We start from the raw sequence: 26,629 nt of genomic DNA, 5'->3' as shown, positions 1-26,629 counted from the left end.
GCTCTCAAAGAAAGACTTTCCAGCAGAACAGAATTATTCTATAGGTGATTATGAGCTTTGTGACAGTGAGGGTGATCAATGAGTGGAACAGGCTGCCACGAGAGGTGGTGTGAGTTCTTCTTCAATGGAAGTCTTCAAACAGAGGCTGGACAGACATCTGTCTGAGATGTTTTAGTGAATCCTGCATTGCATTGAGCAGGCGGTTGGACACGATGACCGTTGATGTCCCGTCCAACTCTAATGGAGCGCCCCCACACCGCCGCAGGGCCGAGGGGTACCCGGAGCCGGGCCTCTAGGTCTCAGTCCTGGGGTTGTCACGGTGGCTAGACCCGGTCCGTGGCCCTGTCTGTCAGTGGGGGACGTCCGTTGCAATAAGTGATGTTGTAGCGGTGCAGTTGTGGGGTGCAGGTCGCGGTAAATAACGAGGACACCAGGTTGCAGTCTCTTTACCTCTTTACTGAAGCTCTCTGGGTCCTCAGTCCGGAATACGGCTCACCAGGCTACGCAAGTCCGGCCGGTCCAATGGCACTTCCAGAGCTCTCCTTGCAGGTGGAAATCGGTGCCTTCCTTCTAGCGCTATGTGTTGCAGTCCTTCCCTGCTGTGCTTACGGAAAGTACCCCACAACTGTTGTGTCTGTTTCTCGTGTTCCCTCACAACAACTTAATTCGCAATGATCTTCCTCGTCCCTCCAGATACTATGGTAGGAACGCACCCGTATGACGGGGAGGCTCGGAGATCTTCCGGGACTCTATCTGCGCCCCTCTCCTGTTGGTACCCCCCTTTGCCTTCCTGGGTGATGCGTGAGACAGTCCGCCTCAAGCTAACTGTCCTGCCGTAGGTCTGAGGTATGGCTTGAAACTCTTTACCTCCTCGGCGTTCCGGCCACCGGTAGTGCGCCTCAGTAAGGTGCTGCCTCTTTCAGCACAACCCTCACTGGTATCTCCTTTCGCTTGATTTCGTTTCTCACTCAGCACAATCTATCTCGCTTCTTAGTCCTTCCTTGGGCACCGCCGCTATGCTGAGCAGGCACGGTCCCTTTACGTTCTTTCCATGCCAAGCCTCTGCCAGGATCCCACCCCTGGCAGAGACCCTACAGTCTCTCCCTTCACAACACCCTCTGCCACCAGGTGTTGCTCCGTTCAATCCCGTCAGCGTTCTCTCTAACTTCCTGCCTGACCCCCAGTTTACCCACTATGGTGGGGAGTGGCCTAATGAATAGCACCCTTAGCTCCCCCCGGAGGCCCAGCTGTGAAATGTATTGGTGACTGTGATACCTGCTCAGAGAACTCCTTCCGTGCCATCGAACGCAGCATGGCCCCCCTTAGTGGCTGAACCATGCTACTGCAACGACCAGGACTCTGGGGCGCTGCACTAACATTCTGTGATTCTACTAAAATTCTAGGACAGGTTTCTGTCAGTGCAACCATTTTAATTCTTTAGTCATTACCTCAGAAGGCAAAACTATTATGATTTGCTAATTAACGATATTTTGGAATTTATTTGTAAGTACATTGCCTATAGTTATTTATTTTTTTCTCATTCATTAGAACCCCTTTAAGTTCAGTAATGAAGCAAGAGGACTGCTACTCCCCAGTTCTGGAACAAGAATAATTTAGTCTTGGCGCACACTATTTAAACCATTATTTTTTGTTTTTGTTGTTTTTCTTTTTTGCAAACAGTCATATTGAAAAGTGTAGTTTTTTTATTAAATACACTTGAGTATAAATATGTCTAGTATAACAAATATGCTAAAAGAACATTCTTTAGGCATATGTTTGGACGATGAAAGGCAATAAGCATGCTAGATGTACAGTGTATACAGTGTAAAAAGTCTACACACCCTGTTCAAATGCCCAGTGCTTTGTCGTGTAAAAAAATAATACCAGAATCTTTTCAGAACTTTTTTCACTATTACTGTCACCCATAATCTCTACAATTCAATGGAAAAATAAACTGAAATCTTTTTGAGTGGAAAAAGAAAAAAAACTAAAATAATGTGGTTGCATAAATATGCACAACCATAAACTAATACTTTGTTGACATAACCTTTGAACTTATAACAGCATTCTCTCTTTTGGGGTAAGAGACAATTGGCAAGGTACCTTAAGGGTAAGTTCACACTGGGCGTTTTTGCTTCTTCTTTTTTTCTGCAGCAAAATCTGATCTTCTTGGCAGAAAATAAGCTGCGTCAAAAACATAGGTTTAGGTGTGTTTTTGCTGCGTTTTTTGTTGCGTTTTTTTGGGTGCATTTTTGGTGTGTTTTTTTCTCTCTTTGTCGATGCTAATGTCCTTGAATTTTCAGCAACAAAAACGCAGCCAATAATGATACCTGCTTTTTTGCAGCGTTTTTTGCAGCGCTTTTTCAACATTCATTCAAGTCAATGGGTAAAAAAAGCTGGAAAAACGCAGCAAAAACACTGAAAGAAGTGACATACCCTATGTCAACAAAACGCAGCAAAGCACAAAATACTGATCACACAAAAAACAAATGTGTGTGCATGAGATTTCTGAAATCTCAGAGGCTTTGCTGGTACTGTAAATGCAGCTGAAAATTAGCATAAAAAAGCAGCAAAAACGCCCTTTGTGACTTACCTTTAGAATTGGCAATCTTTGCCCACTCTTCCTTGTAGTAGCGCCCAAATCTATCACAATGTAAGAGCAACTCTTGTGTACAGAGCTTTCTTTAGGTGAACCTACAGATTTTCAATTGGATTTAGGTATGGGCTCTGGCTCGGCCAATCCAAAACATTGATTCTTCTAGAAAAGCAATTATTTTGTTAACTTGTTGGTCTGTTAAGTTTTGTTGTGCCGAAAAGTGAAGTTCCTCTTTATCTTGAGCTTATTATCAGTGGCCTGAAGGTTTTGTTGCCAAATTGACTTATATTTGGAATTATTAATAATTTCCTCCACCTTGATTAAAGTTTTTTTATCTGTGAAACAGCAGCCCGAAAGTATAGTGCTGCCTCCACCATGCTTCACTGTAGGTATGGTGTTCTTTTGGCGATGCATAATGTTGGCTTTGTGCCAAAAATACCTTTTGCAATTATGACCAAAAAGTTATTTTATTGCTATAGGCACATTGACAGCCTCTCAGACCATTTTTCTTCTTGTCTTTTCATCAATATTTGAGGGATGTCCATTTCTAGCGTCACTGTTGTTCCACTCAAAAAATATTAAAAACATTTAAGCCACTTCTTGATGACCATCTTCACAGTGTTCCATGGTATATCTAATGCCTTGGAAAAAATATTGCACCCATCTCCTGATGACAGCTGTGTACCGTCTACAATTTAACAAGTTTAAATGTGATTGGCCAATTTTGAACACAACCACTTCCCCAATTAGGCAACCTTATTATTTTAGTTTTGTTATTTTTATTTACCCCACAAAATTATTTCAATTTCTTTCTCAATGGATTTGTATAGATTATGAGTGACATTACAAGAGGAAAAAGTTCAGAAATTACTCTACCTGGTATGATTTTTTACATTACAAAAACCTGGCATTATAAAAGACAGTGCGTAGATTTTTTTATCCACTGTATATAGAGATATGCTTAAAGGCAGTGTCGGACTGGGGTGTCAAGGGCCCACCAGAAACTTGGACTTTTGGGGGGCACACTTTTCACCTGCATACAAATATTATGCTACCCTCAATCACAAATTTACCTATATCTCTATAGAATAATAAACTGGGTAGTTTGGTTAATGAATGACAAGATGCTGCTTTTTATCGTACAGAGTGAATCAAGTGAATTATGCCAAGTACTGCCCATACAGTGGGGTTGGGAGCCCAGATCTGCACAGGGGCCCACCAGGGGATTCCCCTGTTACCCTATGGGCCAGTCTGAGCCTGCTTAAAGGGGTTTCATGATTTTCTTTATTGCATGGGCTTGCCCAATAGAAAAATAGTGAAAACCCAAAATGTAAAAATCAAAATGGCAACCCTGTTACCATTTTTTATTGAAATAAAGTTTTAATTTATTTAAATAATTTTAAAACATAAATGAGGCATACAATTTGAAAGTCTATAATGTAATTCAACAGATTGTTGGCCATTTAAAAAATGCTTCTCCATTTGCAACATAAGGCTGTGGTCACACTTGCGAGTGCAATGCGAGAAACTTGCCTCAATACCTGGCACTCGGGACCGGAGCATTCAGTTGCATAGAAATACATGCAGCCGCACACTCCGGTCCAGAGTGCTGGCGGCAGTGCCAGGTATTGATGTGAGAGACTTGCGCGAGTTTCTCACATTGCACTCGCAAGTTTGACCCCGGCCTAATACTGATAATTGGAAAAAAAAATAATGTGCATATAAAACACTTCTTCTACCCAGTAGTAGCTTTTATTCAGGTTGGTAATACATATAACACAATGTTTATAAGAAGTTTCAGCTTGTATATAATTTAATACGGATTACGCAGAGCCACCCTTTTATTAAGTGAGTCATGGCTTATGCTAAATTAACATTTTGACCTAATATACCTTCATTTTCATATACACTGAACACACAGACACATACTCTGCTATATACAGTGGATATAAAAAGTCTGCACTCCCCTGATAAAATACCCCTGTTTTTGTCATATAAAAAAAAGTCATACCAAGAAGGATCATTTTGGAGCTTTATTGACCTTTAATATCACTCATAATCTTTACAATTCAATTGAAAAAACAAACTAAAATCTTTTCTGCTGAACTAAAATAATGTGGTTGCACAAATATGCATGCCCTTACACTAATACTTTGTTAAGTTCCCTTTGAATAAATCATAATAAATCATAGCATTTAGTCTTTTTGAGTAGGAGTCTATCAGCATGCCACATCTAGAATTGCAAATGTTGGAAAAATTGGAAAAGCGCTCCAAATCTGTCAGATTGAGAAGGCATCTACTGTGTACAGTCTTCTTGGGATCACCCAAAGATTTGTAAGTGGATTCAGGTCTGGGATCTGGCTGGATCATTCCAAAACTTTCATCTTCTTTTTTGCGAAGCAATTCTTTTGTTGATTTGGAAGTATGAGTAGGGCTGTGGTCATGATGAAAAGTAAAATTCCTCTTTATCATCAGCATTTTACAAAAAGCCTTAAAGTTTTTTGCAAAATTGACTGATATTTGGAACTGTTCATAATTCCCTCCATCTTGAATAAAGCCCCAGTTCCAGGTGCTGAAAATCATCCGCAAAGCATAATCCTGTCTCCACCATATTTCACTGTGGGTGTTCTTTTGGTGATGCACAGTGTTGGATTTCCACCAAACATACCTTTTGGTATTAAGGCCAGAAAAGCTCAACATTGGACTTATGAGACCATAACGCGTTTTCCAACATGTTTTCAGAAGACTTGATGTAAATTAGTGAAAAACCTAGTTAGGCTCAGATGTCTGCATCTATTTTGCCCTATCCCACAGGCCAGACATATGAAGAATATGGGAGGTTGTTGTCACATACAGTACACAATGAGTTCTTGCCAGAAATTCCTGCAGCTCCTTTTATGTTGCATTAAGCCTCTTTGCAGCATCACAGACCAATTTTTTTCTTGTCTTTTCATCAAATTTCTGAGTTACATTCAGTTCTAAATATTTTAAGAAATATAAAAGACTTCTTGATGGCTGTCTTCACAGTGTTCCATGGTTTATTAAATGCCTTAAAACATTTTTGTACCCTTCTCCTGACTGATAACCTTCAACAATGAGATCCAACAATGATAGTTGTGTTGCAGGCTGTTTATGGACCATGGCAATGTCAAGAAAATCCTACCTAGAACAGCTAAAGTTTATATGGAGTTAATCAGAATCACTGTAAATGATGGCAGCTGTGTACTGGCTACTATTTAACATGAGTTGAAATGTGATTTGTTAATTCTGAACAAAACCACATCTCCAATTTTAAGAGGGCATTCACAGTTATCCGATGAGGCGTTCCAGAGTTATTACCACATAAGTTGACAGTGGTCAGAATTGTAAAAATTGACCTGGTCATTAACGTGCAAAACCACCTTTAGGGTAAAGGGGTTAAAGAAGACCTGTTACCAGATCAAAAGTAGCCAGTTGCATTGGTTTTATCTTATTCCCACTGATCTGCTGAATATTCAAATGTCATATACAAATCAGTTACATAGTTCTGTTGGTATGGGCTTATTCATTCAGTGCACCCAATAAAAAGGCCCATGTCTCTGTAACCAAATGTTTTACATCATTTTATCTTTTGGCTTTATAAAAAGAATATTCAGGGAAGCAGCGGTAATAAAATAAGAGCAGGTGACAGCCCTTCAACTCTTTTTAGATTAATTTATTTAGATGCTTCTGATCAAGATAAAATGACAGGAGGCAGCTTAAAATTATTCAGTGTACATGTATGTAATGATAATAACCAGAAGTCCGAATACATGTTAAATAATCCAGGGAAAAGTACCAGTGTACATATAATAGTGACCTGGATTTGTTAAACCATTGCTCCAACTACTTAATATTAGAAACAGGAGAACCAGGAGCCAAAAGTAAATAACCATATAAACATCTTTATTAGTACAACAATTTTAAAAACAAACTATACGTAATCAAAACAGGTGTTACTCAACAACACATGGATGGGGGGTAAAAAGAAAGCAAACTCCAAAGTCCCAAAACTCCCAATAGTAGAGGCGGTGCAAAATGTAATTAGTTGATCAATACATGCCCTTTGGCAAGTATAACAAAAGGAAAAGTCCTTAGTGTATAGGCACCACAGCCCCCATAGTAAAGGGGCTAGTAATAGCATGGGAAGCTAAGAGCTCAATCATTGCTCAATACATACGTCAGGCAGCCTGAAGTAGGTGCATGCCATAAGCTATAATAAGCTGTAATAAGTAACCCCATAAGTGGCACTGCAATGGTTGACAGAAAAAAGCTTACCCTTGCATGGGAGAAAGAGGAAGAAGGGGGTCCCGCCGGTGGGTGTACTCAGTGGTTCAAGCTAATGTAGTTGACTTAGTGTTAAATAAGAGACTCAGAGATGAGTGTATTGGTTCTTGGAAACACTGGTCTGTGGTCCAGGTCAGCGCTCTCTGGCCATATACAAGAGCTGTATGAATTTACTGAGCTCCTGAATTCTTTGGTGCATTGTTTGATGCGGCTGCCTGGCGTGATAGCATCTGTGCGGAATGGGGCACACAAGTGACGTCTCACCAGGCCAGCTAATCATAAGCCAAGCTTGGGATCCTGGAGGGTAAGGAAATTCATGCAGCACCTGTTCAGAGCCAGATAGCACTGACCTAGACCATGGACTGGGATTGTGCCAGGCGTTTCGCTCGTTCTCTAAAGACAATGTAGTTTGAGGGATTGTGAATTCTTTCCATAAGCAGGTGTGGCTTTCACACAGATAGTCCCAGGGTTGCCTCTCCTAGAGTGTTCTCTGTTCACGACAGCTGGCAGGTGAATGGACAGCAGAAACAAAGTCTTGATACTAAAGCAGGAGGTAAGAACTGTACATACTAGAGGACTGGTGAAGAAAGATAGTACATTTCCAAGTAGTAGACAGGCAAAGGCCAAGACAGGTAGCAGATGTGAAGCAGGACACAGACATAAGAGGGCAAAAACAGTATATAAACCATTTGCAGTAAAATAGCTCATCATAATGCACAGTTCCACATGCTTTGGGGTTGGAAGTAGACTTCCTGAATTTATGGGCCCCTGTGTGGATCTACAGGTTGCACCAAAGGTATGTCTGCCCCTAATGGGAAAGTGGTCAAATATGCAAACTGGGTTGTTAAGAGAAGTAACAGGAACAAACACCTTCCAAAAAACAGGAATCCTATGGATGCTATTGATCGGAGTTATGAGGTGCAGTTAAAGAAAGCTAATTGCAAGCAACAAGTCTCAGAAGAACCTCGGAGGCTGCATACATCTGTAACATTGCAAATTCCAGGTGTAAAGAAACGATAATATAGAGAGATACATGTAAATTATATATGTAAAGAAAGTGAGCACACAAAACGAAAACTCGCATATAGAGAATCAAATAAAAAATGTATCATTATTCAGATGCGGGATCAATGTCCTGAGATCCTTATAGCCTGGGGCCCCGACTGTTCTCAGTCCGCTCCTACCTACATAAAAACATAATTTCCATCATTGTACAGAGACCTGACAGCATTAATTAAGTCTATTCAGGAATTATGCTCCGCAATTATCTTTATAGAGGTTCGTCTAACAAGCTAAACTATTGTGTTGAGTAATTTAATCAGAAGCTTTAAGAGAAAAGTAGAAAGCTGCTAACAATGCAGTCTCTATATATAGCTATGATTCGTATAGAAGAGTGTCCATTATATCCTCTGCATTATTGAAATAAGCTGATGTAATGGGGATTGTGTTTCATGGATTTTTCTGAGACCGGTAAAAAGCCAGACTATTTATTGGAGGTCAAAGATAGCCCAGACATTCACAGCAATATTATGCAGTGATTCACTGAATCTCCTATTTGTAAACAGCTGTCCATCCGCCGACTACATTATAGCACTATAGGTTTACCCAGGACATTTTAGATTTTTACCTGTATAGAGTGTGACAAAGTCGAAGCAAAGTACTGGAGGGGAGCTAGTTTCGCTAAGTGTGTTAGCTTCAGTGATAGCAACCTAGGAAATTACTCCAGCACACCCCAATGTCAGCTGATGATTTCCCTGTCCGGTAGGTGATGAGGAGAGCCTTGCAGAAAATGACCCAGAGTGATGACATAGAGGCCTTTTTAACTGGTTTTGAAAGCATTGCTGATAGGGAGAAACTCCGGTCAGAGCTGTGGGCAGATGTCCTGGCGGCATACTTAACGGGGAAGCCACAAAAGGCCTACTATGATTTGGCCTTACAGGACGCCAAAGAATATGCAAAATTGAAAAAAGAAATTTTGGCGAGCTTGGGGGTGACAAACCACCCCACTTCCAAATGTTTGATCTGCTGCATCTCATCCAAAAGTGGTTACAGACGGAGTCCTCTAGACCAGCGCAGATGGTGGAGCGAGTGTTAATGAACTGGTTCGTGCACTCCCTTATGAGCCCGATGCAGACTTAGGTTAGCCAGGAAGATCCCTGGAACACCGATGACTTGGACGGACTGTTCACATGGTATCAGGGGGTCGACGGGTCCTTGGGGAGGCAAGCCACTACATATTGGGGGGTGGGTGTTAAAAAGGGGGTGAGGCGTTCAAAGTCTGGGTAGGGTGGAGGTTATGCTGAGGGCCTCATCGGGGGATCTAATTTCCTGGAAATATCATGGCCCAGGTCACATAGCTGCCCATTGTCCCCTGACCACTGAGCAAATGGACGGTGTTCATTATATGCATATCCAGCTTGCAGTGAGGACTGTCCACTCAGCTATGGGACTCAAGCTTTTTGTGTAAAAGTAAATGATCTGCAAATGACTGGACTACTAGACTCAGGGAGTTTGGTGGCCCATGTGAGGGTCACACTCTTTCTCAAATTGATTCCTGAGAAGAACGTGGGCATCCGCTAAATTCACATGGATGCTGAGTCCCATGAGGTCGGCATGGTCCAGGATATATTGCACTCAATTATCATAGGCTGGGAGTTTGTGTTGTTTTTGGGACTTGTGGGGGAGGGGCAGAGACCTCGATTGCTCGGGTAAAAAATGGGTTTGCCCTAAAAAAGTTTCACCTACCCCAGAGTCTGACGGGTTTCCCTTCTGTGTAATGAGAAAAGAGGAGAAAGTAGTATTTCTTGAGGCAGAGATTCCTGAGATAGTGGTGACCAGAATAAAATTGGGGTTCATCCAACATAGGGACCCAACTCTAAAAGAAACATTCAATAAGGTAACTGTTATAAATGGCATAACACAGGAGTCGGGGCTGACACCAGGTTTCCCTATATCATGTTGAGTGGGGACTTATTGTACCAGGTTACTAAGGTGAGGGATGAGATAGTGGAGCAATTATTTGTACCAGGCCCTCATAGACAAAGGATGTTGAACATGGCCCATTTACATGTCTTGGGTGGCCATCTTGGGGTGAACAAAACTCAAAAACGAGTCATGCAGAGGTTCTATTGGCACAGATGTCACCGAGAAATTCTAAGGGTGTCGCAAGTCCTGTCCCACCTGCCAGTTAACTGCTACCACCTCTTCCTTCCAAAATCCTCTCATGCCGCTACCCATCAAAGCAGGGCAACAGAGGAACTCCATTGAAACTCCATGTTGGCTGGACAAGCCAGAAGAGGACACTGAGGATTCACAGTGTCAGAGGAACCAGGACCTGTTTTCTAAGTTGATATGATGTACCTAGGTTGTTGAACATGAAATCCTGATGGAAGCACATGTGCAGGTAAACTAAAAGCCTTATAGAAACCCCGAAGTGTGCCGCAAGGTGATTTAGAATGAGGTGGCTAAATTTGACACATATCCAATGCTCTGCGTCAATTAATTAATAGAGTACCTAGGGTCGGCCAGATATATCACCACCCTGGACCTAACGAAAGGTCACTGGCAAATCCTCCTCTCTCACAGTACAAAGGAGAAGATGGCCTCTTCCACACTTGATGGTTTCTTCCAGTAAAACAGAAGACCTGCAAGGAGGGAGCCCCAGCTACCTTCCAGAAGGCCATGGACTGGATACTAGGCCCTCACCAAAAGTACACTGCAGCTTCGAAGATATCGTGATTTTCAGCCTATATTGGGGAAGTCATATGCACAAGGTCCAGGCCGTGATGGATGCGCTGAGGAAGAAAGGGTTACCATAATTCCAAAGAAGTGTGTCATGGGGAAAAAGAAGGGAAAATACTTGGGCTACAGTATTTACTTTACTTCGCCTTTACTTCGTAAGAAAGATGTAAAGCCGCAAATGAATAAGGTGGAGGCAATCTAAAATTGTCCACAACCCGTTTCCAAGAAACCAGTTCAGGCATTTTTGGGCAGTTTATTCCGAATTTCGCCATGATAGCTGCACCCCTGACCGACGTTCTTAAGGACATGAAGACGTTGATGGCCAAATGATCTCTTGAAAGTTTGGGGATGAAAGAACAGTTTTCTAGGAAAGTCATTCACCCACTTGAAAAAGCATAATAGACACATTGCCATCAGGCTTTCATAGGCTGCTTTGTGTGATCTGCTGCCAGGATAATCTTCTTCTTTATTGTTATATAGCGCTAACATATTCCGCAGCGCTTTACAGTTTGCACACATTATCACCGCTGTCCCTGATGTCTAGCTAAGTCTACCCTTGCGTTGGGTAGGGTGTCACTAAGTAAATTTTAGAGACTACCATGCCTTTAAATCACAGTGGAAGGCCTGCAGACCTCCCGAAAGAATTGCATATTTGATATGCTTGACAATATATGCTGCTGCAAGTTCTTTTAGATCCCCATCACAAGCTTGTAATCTTTCTCTATGTCTCCCCAGCAGCTAGAATACAAAGCAGTTAAGAAAAAAAGAAGCTGGCGACAATAGCATCAAGGCATAAAATGCATCTGGTACACAGAGCTTTATCTCTATAAACAATCTATAGCCATGAAATTATAATAATCTGACGCTAATGGGAAAAAATACAGTAGCTTATATAGTGATAAATGGAACAAAACGTTGTACTAATCAATAGATACAAAGGTTTATATAAGCACACAATACACAAAAGATGTCAGTAGAATAGTAATGCATGGCTTGATTGACATCCATAATTTACGTATAATGGGGGAAGTGGAGGAGAGCGAGGTCCTCAGCATTGACAGAATGTATAATTTCTCATATATTAAATTATCTTCAATGGCTCATAATGTGATGCCTGTTGTAAAATGTTTGCTATTTCAGTAAGCAGCATTAGCGGTGAAGTCAGATATATCGTTACTATAACTAAAGAGGAGAAGCCAATAATAGTATTACCGTGATTCTAGAGGCAAAAAAAAATAATGAAAATTCACAGATGGATGTAAAGACAAGAAGATATTAAATACTGTACAGTGGAGAAAAGAAGCTTTTTCACTCAAAGTTTTCAATACACTTTGCTTTAATTAAAGGAATCGTTCAGCTTAAAACAAAGTGTTTGTAGCATAACAGAACATGATAAAATATACATCTTCTCTATCCATAACCCATTTTAATCCACCACTTTTAGCCCTGTTTTTCGTTGCTCTCCTTTATTTTGTGTCTTGATATCATCAGATCATTTGACCAAAGGGGTGATGATGTGGTTGTAGCTCCCCAAATCCTTGGCTTCTGTCTCCTCGTCCAAATCGCTTTTGATCATCTGATCTGATGATGTCACTACACAGAAGTGAGATGGGAACGGTTTCCTCAGTGTCAAAGGCAACGGAAAATTCAAAGTGATAAAATAATGTATAATATAATATAAAATGTCCCTATGCATTACCGTCTGTGAAATATAGAGTGAGTATCTGCAGCATGAATTACAATATAGCTGATCTGTCATCTGCCTGGAAGGTCAATTTTGATGCAGATTCCATGTTGATTTTTTTACCCAGTTAGAGGATGATATTTGGTAAAAACGTACTCACTTTTCTGGTCCTATTGTACAGATTTTGTTCACCCATCCCCCCAATCTGCAGCATATAAATCCAGTGTGAACATGACATTATCATAGAAAGCAAAAAAAAAGTTTCTAATTGTCATTACTGTTTATTTGTCAAGAACATGAGATATAATACTAAAAATATTGTTATACTATTATTATTTGTAGGACATTGTGGCTCCCCATAGTTATGGCGTGCTGCTCCTAGGGAGGCAGTTTAAAGAGAAGTAATAGCATTTTTACAATCCTTGCTATGGTGGCAGAAATCTATAGTTTAGCAACATAACTGACTTATTCTGTACCTTAACCCCTTAAGCCCCGAGGGTGGTTTGCACGTTAATGACCGGGCCAATTTTTACAATTCTGACCACTGTCCCTTTATGAGGTTATAACTCTGGAACGCTTCAACGAATCTTGGCGATTCTGACATTGTTTTCTCGTGACATATTGTACTTCATGTTAGTGGTAAAATTTCTTCGATATAACTTGCGTTTATTTGTGAAAAAAACGAATATTTGGCGAAAATTTTGAAAATTTCGCAATTTTCCAACTTTGAATTTTTATGCCCTTAAATCACAGACATATGTCACACAAAATACTTAATAAATAACATTTCCCACATGTCTACTTTACATCAGCACAATTTTGGAACCAAAATTTTTTTTTGTGACGGAGTTATAAGGGTTAAAAGTTGACCAGCAATTTCTCATTTTTACAACACCATTTTTTTTTAGGGACCACATCTCATTTGAAGTCATTTTGACGGGTCTATATGATAGAAAATACCCAAGTGTGACACCATTCTAAAAACTGCACCCCTCAAGGTACTCAAAACCACTTTCAAGAAGTTTATTAACCCTTCAGGTGTTTCACAGGAATTTTTGGAATGTTTAAATAAAAATGAACATTTAACTTTTTTTCACACAAAATTTATTTCAGCTCCAATTTGTTTTATTTTACCAAGGGTAACAGGAGAAAATAGACCCCAAAAGTTGTTGTACAATTTGTCCTGAGTACGCTGATACCCCATATGTGGGGGTAAACCACAGTTTGGGCGCATGGCAGAGCTTGGAAGCAAAGGAGCGCCATTTTACTTTTCAATGCAAAATTGACTGGAATTGAGATGGGACGCCATGTTGCATTTGGAGAGCCCCTGATGTGCCTAAACATTGAAACCCCCCACAAGTGACACCATTTTGGAAAGTAGACCCCCTAAGGAACTTATCTAGATGTGTGGTGAGCACTTTGACCCAACAAGTGCTTTACAGAAGTTTATAATGCAGAGCCGTAAAAATAAAAAATCATATTTTTTCACAAAAATTATCTTTTCACCCCCAATTTTTTATTTTCCCAAGGGTGAGAGAAGAAATTGGACCCCAAAAATTGTTGTGCAATTTGTCCTGAGTACGCTGATACCCCATATGTGGGTGTAAACCATTGTTTGGGCGCAGGGCAGAGCTCGGAAGGAAGGAGCGCCATTTGACTTTTCAATGCAAAATTGACTGGAATTGAGATGGGACGCCATGTTGCATTTAGAGAGCCCTTGATGTGCCTAAACATTGAAACCCCTAACAAGTGACACCATTTTGGAAAGTAGACCCCCTAAGGAACTTATCTAGATGTGTGGTGAGCACTTTGACCCAACAAGTGCTTTACAGAAGTTTATAATGCAGAGCCGTAAAAATAAAAAATCATATTTTTTCACAAAAATGATCTTTTCACCCCCAATTTTTTATTTTCCCAAGGGTAAGAGAAGAAATTGGACCCCAAAAATTGTTGTGCAATTTGTCCTGAGTACACTGATACCCCATATGTGGGTGTAAACCATTGTTTGGGCGCAGGGCAGAGCTCAGAAGGGAAGGAGCGCCATTTGACTTTTCAATGCAAAATTGACTGGAATTGAGATGGGACGCCATGTTGCGTTTGGAGAGCCCCTAATGTGCCTAAACATTGAAACCCCCCACGAGTGACACCATTTTGGAAAGTAGACCCCTTAAGGAACTTATCTAGATGTGTGTTGAGCACTTTGACCCAACAAGTGCTTCACAGAAGTTTATAATGCAGAGCCGTAAAAATAAAAAATCATATTTTTTCACAAAAATGATCTTTTCACCCCCATTTTTTTATTTCCCCAAGGGTAAGAGAAGAAATTAGACCACAAAAGTTGTTGTGCAATTTGTCCTGAGTACGACGATACCCCATATGTGGGTGTAAACCATTGTTTGGGCGCATAGCAGAGCTCAGAAGGGAAGAAGCGCTATTTTACTTTTCAATGCAAAATTGACTGGAATTAAGATGGGATGCCATGTTGCGTTTGGAGAGCCCCTGATGTGCCTAAACATTAAACCCCCCCACAAGTGACACCATTTTGGAAAGTAGACCCCCTAAGGAACTTATCTAGATGTGTTTTGAGAGCTTTGAACCCCCAAGTGTTTCACTACAGTTTATAACGCAGAGCCGTGAAAATAAAAATTATTTTTTTTTTTCACAAAAATGATTTTTTAGCCCCCAGTTTTGTATTTTCACAAGGGTATCAGGATAAATTGGACCCCAAAAGTTGTTGTCCAATTTGTCTGGAGTACGCTGATACCCCATTTGTGGGGAGGGACCACTGTTTGGGCGCATGACAGAGCTCGGAAGGGAAGGAGCGCCATTTGGAATGCAGACTTAAATGGATTGGTCTGCAGGCGTCACGTTGCATTTGCAGAGCCCCTGATGTACCCAAACAGTACAAACCCCCCACAAGTGACCCCATATTGGAAACTAGACCCCCCAAGGAACTTATCTAGATGTGTTGTGAGAACTTTGAACCCCCAAGTGTTTCACTACAGTTTATAACGCAGAGCCGTGAAAATAATTTTTTTTTTTTTCACAAAAATGAAATTTAGCCCCCAGTTTTGTATTTTCACAAGGGTATCAGGATAAATTGGACCCCAAAAGTTGTTGTCCAATTTGTCCTGAGTACGCTGATACCCCCTATGTGGGGGGGAACCACTGTTTGGGCGCATGACAGAGCTCGGAAGGGAAGGAGCGCCATTTGGAATTCAGACTTAAATGGATTGGTCTGCAGGCGTCACGTTGCATTTGCAGAGCCCCTGATGTACCCAAACAGTACAAACCCCCCACAAGTGACCCCATATTGGAAACTAGACCCCCCAAGGAACTTATCTAGATGTGTTGTGAGAACTTTGAACCCCCAAGTGTTTCACTACAGTTTATAACGCAGAGCCGTGAAAATAAAAATTATTTTTCTTTTTCACAAAAATGATTTTTTAGCCCCCAGTTTTGTATTTTCACAAGGGTATCAGGATAAATTGGACCCTAAAAGTTGTTGTCCAATTTGTCCTGAGTACGCTGATACCCCCTATGTGGGGGGGAACCACTGTTTGGGCGCATGACAGAGCTCGGAAGGGAAGGAGCGCCATTTGGAATGCAGACTTAAATGGATTGGTCTGCAGGCGTCACGTTGCATTTGCAGAGCCCCTGATGTACCCAAATAGTACAAACCCCCCACAAGTGACCCCATATTGGAAACTAGACCTCCCAAGGAACTTATCTAGATGTGTTGTGAGAACTTTGAACCCCCAAGTGTTTCACTACAGTTTACAACGCAGAGCCGTGAAAATAAAACATATTTTTTTTCCCACAAAAATGATTTTTAGCCCCCCAAATTTTTATTTTCCCAAGGATAACAAGAGAACTTGGACCCCAGAAGTTGTTGTTCAATTTGTCCCTAGTACGCTGATACCCCATATGTTGGGGTAAACCCCTTTTTGGACGCACGGGAGAGCTCGGAAGGGAAGGAGCACTGTTTTACTTTTTCAACGCAGAATTGGCTGGAATTGAGATTGGACGCCATGTCGCGTTTGGAGAGCCCCTGATGTGCCTGAACAGTGGAAACTCCCCAATTCTACCTGAAACCCTACCCCTAACCGTTTACTGAACATTTTCTGACAGTCATAAGTGCCACGTATATAAGTGCCACGTATATAAGTGCCACGTATATAAGTGCCACGTATATAAGTGCCACGTATTTAAGTGCCACGTATTTAAGTGCCACGTATTTAAGTGCCACGTATTTAAGTGCCACGTATTTAAGTGCCACGATATTTCAGTGCCACAATATTTCAGTGCCACGTATTTCAGTGCCACGTATTTCAGTGCCACGTATTTCAGGCACTGAAAAATACGTGGCACGTAAATACTTCAGTGCCACGATATTTCAGTGCCACGATATTTCAGTGCCACGTATTTCAGTGCCACGTATTTCAGGCACTGAAAAATATGTGGCACGTAAATACGTGGCACGTAAATACGTGGCACTTAAATACGTGGCACTTAAATACGTGGCACTTAAATACGTGGCACTTAAATACGTGGCACTTATATACGTGGCCACTGAAATATCGTGGCACTTATATACGTATATAAGTATATAAACGTATATTTCAGTGCCACGTATTTCAGTGCCACGTATTTCAGGTTAGGGGTAGGGTTAGGGTTTTTTGTTTTTTTCTTGTTTTCTTGTGTTTTTCTATAAAAACGCATGCGTTTTACCGCGTTTACATGCATTTTTTCACACATGCGGTTTTTTTAAAAAACGCATGCAGACGCTTTTTATAGCAAAAAAGTTTTTGCGTCTCCACATTTTGAGACCTATAATTTTTCCACATTTTGGTCCACAGAGTCATGTGAGGTCTTGTTTTTTGCGGGACGAGTTGACGTTTTTATTGGTAACATTTTCGGACACGTGACCATTTTTTATCACTTTTTATTCCAATTTTTGTGAGGCAGAATAACCAAAAACCAGCTATTCATGAATTTCTTTTGGGAGAGGCGTTTATACCGTTCTGCGCTTGGTAAAATTGATAAAGCAGTTTTATTCGTCGGGTCAGTACGATTACAGCGATAGCTCATTTATATCATTTTTTTATGTTTTGACGCTTTTATACGATAAAAACTATTTTATAGAAAAAATAATTATTTTGGCATCGCTTTATTCTGAGGACTATAACTTTTTTATTTTTTTGCTGATGATGCTGTATGGCGGCTCGTTTTTTGCGGGACAAGATGACGTTTTCAGCGGTAACATGGTTATTTATATCTGTCTTTTTGATCGCGTGTTATTCCACTTTTTGTTCGGCGGTATGGTAATAAAGCGTTGTTTTTTGCCTCGTTTTTTTTTTTTTTTTCTTACGGTGTTTACTGAAGGGGTTAACTAGTGGGCCAGTTTTATAGGTTGGGTCGTTACGGACGCGGCGATACTAAATATGTGTACTTTTATTGTTTTTGTTTGTTTTTTTTAGATAAAGAAATGTATTTATGGGAATAATATATTTTTTTTAATTATTATTTATTTAGGAATTATTATTATTTTTTTTTACACATGTGGAAATTTTTTTTTTTACTTTTTTACTTTGTCCCAGGGGGGGACATCACAGATCGCAGATCTGATAGTGTGCACAGCACTCTATCAGATCTGCGATCATACTTTCATCGGAGCAGGCTGCAGCTTTCATCTGCAGCCTGCTCCGACCCGGAAGTGCTCCCTGCAGGACCCGGATACAGCCCCTCGGCCATTTTGGATCCGGGGCCTGCAGGGAGAAGACGTTCGGTACGAGGTGAGTACATCACCTTGTACCGATCGTCTCAGGGAAGCCCGCAGGGAGCCCCCTCCCTGCGCGATGCTTCCCTGTACCGCCGGTACACCGCGATCATGTTTGATCGCGGTGTGCCGGGGGTTAATGTGCCGGGGGCGGTCCGTGACCGCTCCTGGCACATAGTGCCGGATGTCAGCTGCGATATGCAGCCGACACCCGGCCGCGCTCCCCCCGTGAGCGCGGCCGATCGCGTATGACGTACTATCCCGTCACCGGGAATTAAGGCCCACCCCACCTCGACGGTATAGTACGTCATATGGGATTAAGGGGTTAAAGCCATGTTCACACGTTCAGTATTTGTTGAGTTTTTTACCTCAGTATTTGTAAGCCAAAACCAGGAGTGGGTGATAAATACAGAAGTGGTGCATATGTTTCTATTATACTTTTCCTCTGATTGTTCCACTCTTGGTTTTGACTTACAAATACTGAGGTAAAAAACCATCAAATACACAATGTGTGCATGTAACCTAAGGCTGTGTTCCCACAATGAGATTTTGATGAGCTTTTGATGTTGCAGATTTTATGCAATTATAAAGTAAATTAGGTTACTTGAGCCTTTACATTGCCTTTTTAATGCGTTTTTTTAACATGCATTTTTATAGTGTTTTTGATGCGGCATGTTTTGTCTCTTGTTGGTGTGTCATCTTTTAAATAAAGCAGTTTTGTCTGTAATATTTCCTGGTATTTGATTTTGATAAAACTTTATTGATCTAGTCCTGTCTGGATTACATGCGTTTTTTATGTACCAGTATTTCTGCTAAAAGTGCATTTTTTACCTGTAGATTTTTTGCATGTAATGTAAGCCTATGGGGCAAAATCTGCATATAAAACTCAGCGTACCCGCAAGAGAAACACATGTTGCGGATTTAAAAAGCACACCACAGGTCAGTTTACACTGAGCAATAAAAAAACCTCAAGATAGCAGGAGATTTCTATAAATCCCATCCACTTTGCTGAAATTGTAAGATGCTGCGTTTTTGGAACAGCGAAAATACACAACATTAAAAACTTATCTCGGGCACACAGCCTAAAGGGGTTGTCATTCCACTTTTTTATTGATGACCTATCTTTTAGCTCTTACATAGGTCATCAATATCAGATCGATGGCGTCCACCCAGCATTCCCACTCATTAGCTGCTATCAGCGCCAGTGGTGGCCACGTGTAAACAGTGTATGGATGACAGCTGATGGGTGGGACTGCTGGTTGTTGGACCTCCCCCCTTCTGTTATTAATAACCTATCCTAAGGATTGGTCAATATCTTGCTAGTAGACAACCAATTTGATGTTATACTAAGTTGAGTTAGTTCAAAAAAGTTAAACTGAGAAATATGATAAACTTGAGCATGGACTTCCAGTATAGATGGTGAGGTCTTGTTAGATCCAGACATTGTCTTGGTCTGTCTTGTGAGAGCCAGACATTGTCTTGGTCTGTCTTGTGAGATCTGGACATTGTCTTGGTCTGTCTTGTGAGATCCAGACATTGTCTTGGTCTGTCTTGTGAGATCCAGACATTGTCTTGGTCTGTCTTGTGAGATCCAGACATTGTCTTGGTCTGTCTTGTGAGATCCAGACATTGTCGTGGTCTCTCTTGTGAGGTCCAGGCATTACCTTAATCAGTCTGGTGAGGCCTCAGTAAAAAAAAGAAACGTTTGAGAAGGTCTAGTCTATAGGATTAGTGCAAAGTGCCAGACATATCTTTTGGCCACCTTTGCCCCTTAAAATACATGCAGTGTTTATTGGAGGCCACATATCTGTAACACATTTTATATAACATGGCTTAGATACACCAAGTAAATACTGCAGTCATCAAATTGGTAAGATACCAGTTCTATTCAGGGAAAAGTGAAGAAGAGTCCAGTTAAAATCAGTCTCCTCTGATTGTAGTGGTCTACTTTCCCTTTTCTTCTGTATTCATGACAAGCACACTATTTCTTCTAGCTACGAGTGAGTAATCTCGCCATGCCGCTTCTACAACAATGCTTCTCTGATGCACTTTGCAGAGTAATAGCGCCCCCCACGGTTGGGCATTGGAATACTAAGAGCATGGTGAAGGAGAACACCGGTCCGTTATGTCCTGCGTGGTGAAACTCTGAACCATAATAAGAGGTCCATTTTAAACTTTGCTATGGAGTCTGCTCTTTTCTGTGACAGCATAGCTGAGGCAGGCACAATTATTCATAAATCATTTGTAGGTTTTGTGAGTCACAAACTACAATTCAAAGTACTGGATTTAAATTCATAATTAATCAGTGTTAATTCAGGGAATTATACTACAGTAAGAAAATGCTATGGATTATGGACTATAAAAACATCATCAAGATAATCTGATCCTGACAAATACCTAGTGTAAATTCTTATATCCATTTATTAATATCTAACTAATATGTACACGATAAATACTTTCCACCTCATAATATGGATTGTGGTTCCTGTTGTTAGGCTATTTTACTTAATAATGTGTTTGGTTGATGGTATGTGACTTGTTGTACCTTGCTATGTACTATAAATGTGTGTTCTTTTCTGTGGCTTTGTAGGTTTTTTTAATATACCTTGAAAAAAGAAGTCTCATTACCATTAAGTTTAAACCTAAATGTAATAAACATAAAACTCAATTAATAAAATCCTACTATTTGTGCCATGTGATCATTTCTTACCATTCCAGTCCAGCTCTGTTGATATCTTCCCACCAACATTCTGTAAGTTCTCCAAGATCATGGGGTGTTGGCATACACCCGTAATTCCATCTTCTATCTGATCCCTCTTTTTTGCTGAATGTGCTTCTTATGGCAACAACAACCTGTCCATGTGGACACTGGAAATTAAATCCTTGCCTAAAAAGGTTACTCCATTGGTCACCATTTCCGTAATCTTGTTGGGAGTAATAATAATCATATTGTGCCCAGGTTGCAACCACCAAGTGTAGCAGTACACCGAGCAGGATCAGCATCATGCTAACTGGGATTCTGGAACAGACTATGGGACTAACTTTCTGATCATGCTCTTTTTTATACAAAAGAACATTTGGTTTCCAGATGTTTGGTGTCTTGAGCCAAGTGCAGTATGTCATAGCTTAAGAGAGGAAAAAATGTAAGAGAACTCAAAGTGGAAGTTAGGTTTTTAAGGTGGAAAGTTTAAACATCTCATATTTATATGTATACTATAGCAGAGGCGGACACTGACAGCTGAGGGCCCCTGTGCAAGAAATGTGTTTGAACCAACCTCCTTTTATGGCAACCAAGATATACGAGATACAGCTCTGGCAAAAATTAAGAGACCACTGCAAAATGTTCTGTTTGTCTGATTTTTCTCTTTATAAGTATATTTTTGAGTAAAATGTAAATTGTTCTTTTATTCTATAAACTTCTGACACCATGTCTCCGAATTTCCAAGCAATAAATTTTGTATTTTTTTTTCTGAAAAAGAAAAATGGTCATAATTAAAAAAAACAGTGCTTTCAGACCTCAAATAATGCAAAGAAAACAAGATCATAATCATTTAGAAACAACAATACTAATGTTTTAACTCAGGAAGAGTTCAGAAATCAATATTTCGTGGAATAACCATGATTTTTAATCACAGCTTTCATGCGCCTTGCCATGCTTTCCAAAAGTCTTTCACACGGCTCTTGTTGCAAAAATTTAAGCAGTTATTCTTTGTTTGATGGCTTGTGACTATCAATCATCGCCTTGATTACATTCCAGAGGTTTTCAATGGGGTTCAGGTCTGGAGATTGGGCTGCCCATGACAGAGTTTTGATGTGGTGGTCTCCTAATTTTTGCCAGAGCTTTATATTTATTACATTGTCTCCTCTCATTATGCAAATTACCATCCCTTATTACACAGTGCCCTCTCTTGCTATGTACAGTACCGTCCCTTACATATCGGATTCTCGTTAGTTTTGTTATTTATAGGGCTCCATCTTTATTTCATAGTGTCTTCTCTTGTTAGATATAAACTGAAATGACGGTTGATGGAGCATGGGAAAGCTTCTTTTCTGATGAAGGCTGCTGATGGGCTGGTGTTCTGATCAGATGCTGCTCCATCAGCAGTCATTTTATTTTATATCTAACAAGAGCAGTAATAAAGAGAGGATGATGTGAATACCAAAAATAATGACAATACGCTATACAGCGCTGGCAAAAATTAAGAGACTGATGCAAAATTTTCCGTTTGTTTGACTGGTGGAAAGCATGCCAAGACGCATGTAAGCTGTGATTAAAAATCATGGTTATTCCACAAAATATTGATTTCTGAACTCTTCCTGAGTTAAAACATTAGTATTGTTGTTTCTAAATAATTATGATCTTGTTTTCTTTGCATTATTTGAGATCTGAAAGCACTTTTTTTTTTTAATTTTGACCATTTTTCTTTTTCAGAAAAAAAATACAAAATGTATTGCTTGGAAATTCGGAGACATGTTGTCAGAAGTTTATAGAATAAAAGAACAATTTACATTTTACTCAAAAATATACCTATAAAGAGAAAAATCAGACAAACGGAACATTTGGCAGTGGTCTCTTAGTTTTTGACAGAGCTGTATAACAAGACATGATACTAACAACAGGGGACGCTACATAATAAGGGACTGCACCATACATAACTAAACAGGATAATACATAATAAGGGACGCCCCTTCCAGTAATAATGTCCCCCTCCTTCCTGATCCCTTTCTTGGTATATTGGCCCTATTCTTAATAAAATGTCCCCCATTCTGATCCCCTTCCTGATATAATGTGCCTTATCCTGATCCCCTTCCTGGTATAATAGACCCCATCCTGGTCCCCTTCCATATATAATGTGCCCCAATCTGGCATATATACCCATCTATGCTGGTATACGGTACCTCATCCAGGTATATATATACTGTATATATATATATATATATATATATATATATATATATATATATATATATATATATATCCCATCCTGGTATAATGTCCCTCATCCTGGTATAATGTGCCCTATTCTGGAATATATGTTCCCCATCCTGATAAATATGTGTCCCATCCAGGTACAGTATATATGGACTCCATCCTCTTATAATGTGCCCCATCCGGTTATAATGTGGCCCATCCTGCTATAATGTGACTCATCATGCTATAATGGGCCCCATCTAGCTACATATGTGTCCCATTCAAGTACATATGTGCCCCTCTTCCTGTTCTACTGCTGGCATGGGAATCGGCAGCTGACTTCGGTGTCCTCATCATGGGACACGACATCACCGCACGCCGGCATCCTTGGCACACATCCAGCTGAAGTAGTTGCTGCTGGTGGCAGGCCCCACTGCACCTCTGGGCCCTGGTGCAGCTGCACCAACGATATGTCAGCTCCTGGACTTTTGGCAAACCGTTAATAAGTCACAAACGTCTAACTTCTTTTCAAGGGATTCTAATCCATATTAACCAATATCTTTGCTTATCATTTGTACATCTTTATGGGATCGTCTGAATCATGCAATGCCCCTTTGAATAAATGTATTCATATTCAGGCTCGGACTGGCCTATAGGGAACAAGTGAGACTTTTCTACTCTAGCTCCACTTCTGTTTTATATATGTTTTGGAAAGCTATATCCAACTGATTACAGAATATTCAGGGGGTCAGGCTATACTTATGTTATATTTCTCGTGCCTTTTCACCTCCTGCATATGCCTATGTTCCTCTGCATGTGTGCTTAGCAGCCTCTGTTTTTACTACTTGTGCAATTTGTGTATTAAGCTAATAAAGTATTTTTATTGGATACATATACTCTGTAGGTCTTTTTCCTACCTTTGTTTTGTTGTTCTCGATATACATTGTATATTGACAGAAAGCTGAAAATCAGTGGTAGGGGCTGACTTAAACCAGGAGGCATGAGTGAGCTATACCGGCAGTATTAAATTCCTGCTGATAAAACCTTCATTGTATTGAAACAACAGCACACAGCCTAATAAATAACACAGCACTAAAATCAGTGTTTCAGCCTCTACATTATGCTGCCCTCAGATTCCCTTTAAGTCCCAAGGTGCAAGATCGCTCTTAGGCCGGGGTCATATTTGCGTGTGCAATGCGAGAAACTCGCACATCACTACTGGAGCGTGCGGCTGAATGTATTTCTATGCAGCTGAACGCTCCGGTCCTGAGTTCCGGCGGCAGTGCCGGGTATTGATGCAAGAGACTCGCGCAAGCTTCTCGCATTTCAAACGCAAGTGTGACCCCGGCCTTAGTCACAGGATATCAGCAAATAGTTCAGAAATGCAAGAAAGACCAAAAATCTGTAAATATATTAATGCAATAAATAAGAACAAAATACTCCAACCAGACAAGCAATGGGAACATATTACATAATTGAAACTGCATTTATGCAGTATATAGGCTACGTTCACATTTGCGTTGTGCGCCGCAGCGTCGGGCGCTGCAGCGTCGCCGCATGCGTCATGCGCCCCTATATTTAACATGGGGGCGCATGGACATGCGTTGTGTTGCGCTTTGTGACGCATGCGTCTTTTTAGGCGCACGCGTCAGGGCGCAGAGGACGCAGCAAGTTGCATTTTTTTTGCGTCCAAAATCATGCAAAAAAAGGACGCATGCGTCACAAAACAATGCGTTTTGCATGCGTTTTGCATGCGTTGTGCATTGCGTCGCCGATGCGTCGCCGACGCAACACACAACAACGCAAATGTGAACTTAGCCTTAAACAATCTTAGACTTTTTGAGGCCAGTGTACTTACTTTGAAAATCCATGTCAGAATGGTTATGTAAACTTTTTTGAAAGTTTTTCTGCCAAATACTAAAAAGAGCATTTTAAGAAGCCAACTAAAGACTAGGTGTCTGTTTACGCTGACTGATCAGTGACCCTACACACCTGCCGATCGGTAAACCTTCATCAATCAGTGCTCATTTACACATGCAGACCAAAGCAAACGACGCATACGGAGTGATCAGTCACACAATGTGCATTGTCATGATCTCTGCAGGCAGAGATCATAGCAAGCCTATAGAGGGACAAGCTCTCGGAAGATGGAACTATACTGACCATGAACTAAGCCTGCCGCGCAACTAGAAATAGCCAGGTAGCATTTCCTATTTATCGCTAGATGCCCAGCTCTGGCCTAAGACCTAAATAGCTAGCAGAGGGAAATATAAGACCTGGCTCACCTCTAGAGAAATATTCCAAAGAAGACAGTAGCCCCCCACATATAATGACGGTGAGTTCAGATGAAACAACAAACGCAGCAGGAAAATAGTCTTAGCAAATTTGAGGTCCGCTTACTAGATAGCAGAAGACAGATAGTATACTTTCATGGTCAGCAGAAAAACACTAACAAAACACCATCCAGAGATTACCTTAAACTCTGGCATTAACTCATAACGCCAGAGTAGCAATCCCTGATCAACGAGAGCTTTCCAGACACAGTAACAAAACCTCAGCTGTGAACTGGAACAAATAGGCAAAACGAAACATGGACAAAAGTCCAACTTATCTAGTAGTTGTCTAGAAGCAGGAACAAGCACTGAGAGGCATCAGATAACATTGTTGACCGGCAAGAAACCACCAGAGAAATGAGCTTAAATAGCGACACCCACTACTGATGGAACCAGGTGAAACAGGAAAGAGGATGACAAGTCCAATTCCACAAGCGGCCACCGGGGGAGCCCAGAATCCAAATTCACAACAGTACCCCCCCCTCAAGGAGGGGGCACCGAACCCTCACCAGATCCACCAGGGCGACCAGGATGAGCCCTATGGAAGGCACGAACAAGATCAGAAGCATGAACATCAGATGCATTGACCCAAGAATTATCCTCCTGGCCGTAACCCTTCCAGTTGACCAGATACTGGAGTCTCCGTCTGGAAACACGAGAGTCCAAAATTTTCTCCACAACGTACTCCAACTCACCCTCAACCAACACCGGAGCAGGAGGCTCAACTGAAGGTACAACAGGTACCTCATACCTGCGCAATAACGACCGATGAAAAACGTTATGAATGGAAAAGGACGCAGGGAGGTCCAAACGGAAAGAAACAGGATTAAGAATCTCCAATATTCTATAAGGGCCGATGAACCGAGGTTTAAACTTAGGAGAAGAGACCCTCATAGGGACAAAACGAGAAGACAACCACACCAAATCTCCAACACAAAGCCGAGAACCAACACGACGATGACGGTTGGCAAAACGCTGAGTCTTCTCCTGGGACAACTTCAAATTGTCCATAACCTGCCCCCAGATGTGATGCAATCTCTCCACCACCGCATCCACTCCAGGACAATCCGAGGATTCCACCTGACCGGAGGAAAATCGAGGGTGAAACCCCGAATTACAGAAAAACGGGGACACCAAGGTGGAAGAGCTGGCCCGATTATTGAGGGCGAACTCTGCCAATGGCAAAAAAGCAACCCAATCATCCTGGTCAGCAGAGACAAAACACCTCAGATATGTCTCCAGGGTCTGATTAGTCCGCTCGGTCTGGCCATTAGTCTGA

General features: G+C 41.1%; 1 protein-coding gene across 1 annotated transcript in view; it reads right to left on the bottom strand.

Moving 5' to 3' along the window:
• Positions 1–21,154, bottom strand: part of DPT (dermatopontin) — a 67,667-nt gene extending 46,513 nt beyond the window's left edge. Inside the window, exon 1 of the mRNA XM_077294854.1 lies at positions 20,816–21,154. Within this exon, the coding sequence (XP_077150969.1) occupies positions 20,816–21,111 (296 nt within the window). The 5' untranslated portion in view covers positions 21,112–21,154. The remainder of the gene's footprint in view (positions 1–20,815) is intronic.
• Between the last annotated feature and the right edge of the window lie 5,475 nt (positions 21,155–26,629).

Source organism: Ranitomeya variabilis, chromosome 3 (assembly GCF_051348905.1).
Source record: "Ranitomeya variabilis isolate aRanVar5 chromosome 3, aRanVar5.hap1, whole genome shotgun sequence".
In the NCBI taxonomy this organism is placed as follows: Eukaryota; Metazoa; Chordata; class Amphibia; order Anura; family Dendrobatidae; genus Ranitomeya; species Ranitomeya variabilis.
Note: the sequence above shows the minus strand (reverse complement) of the source record. Positions and strands in the feature narration are given on the sequence as shown.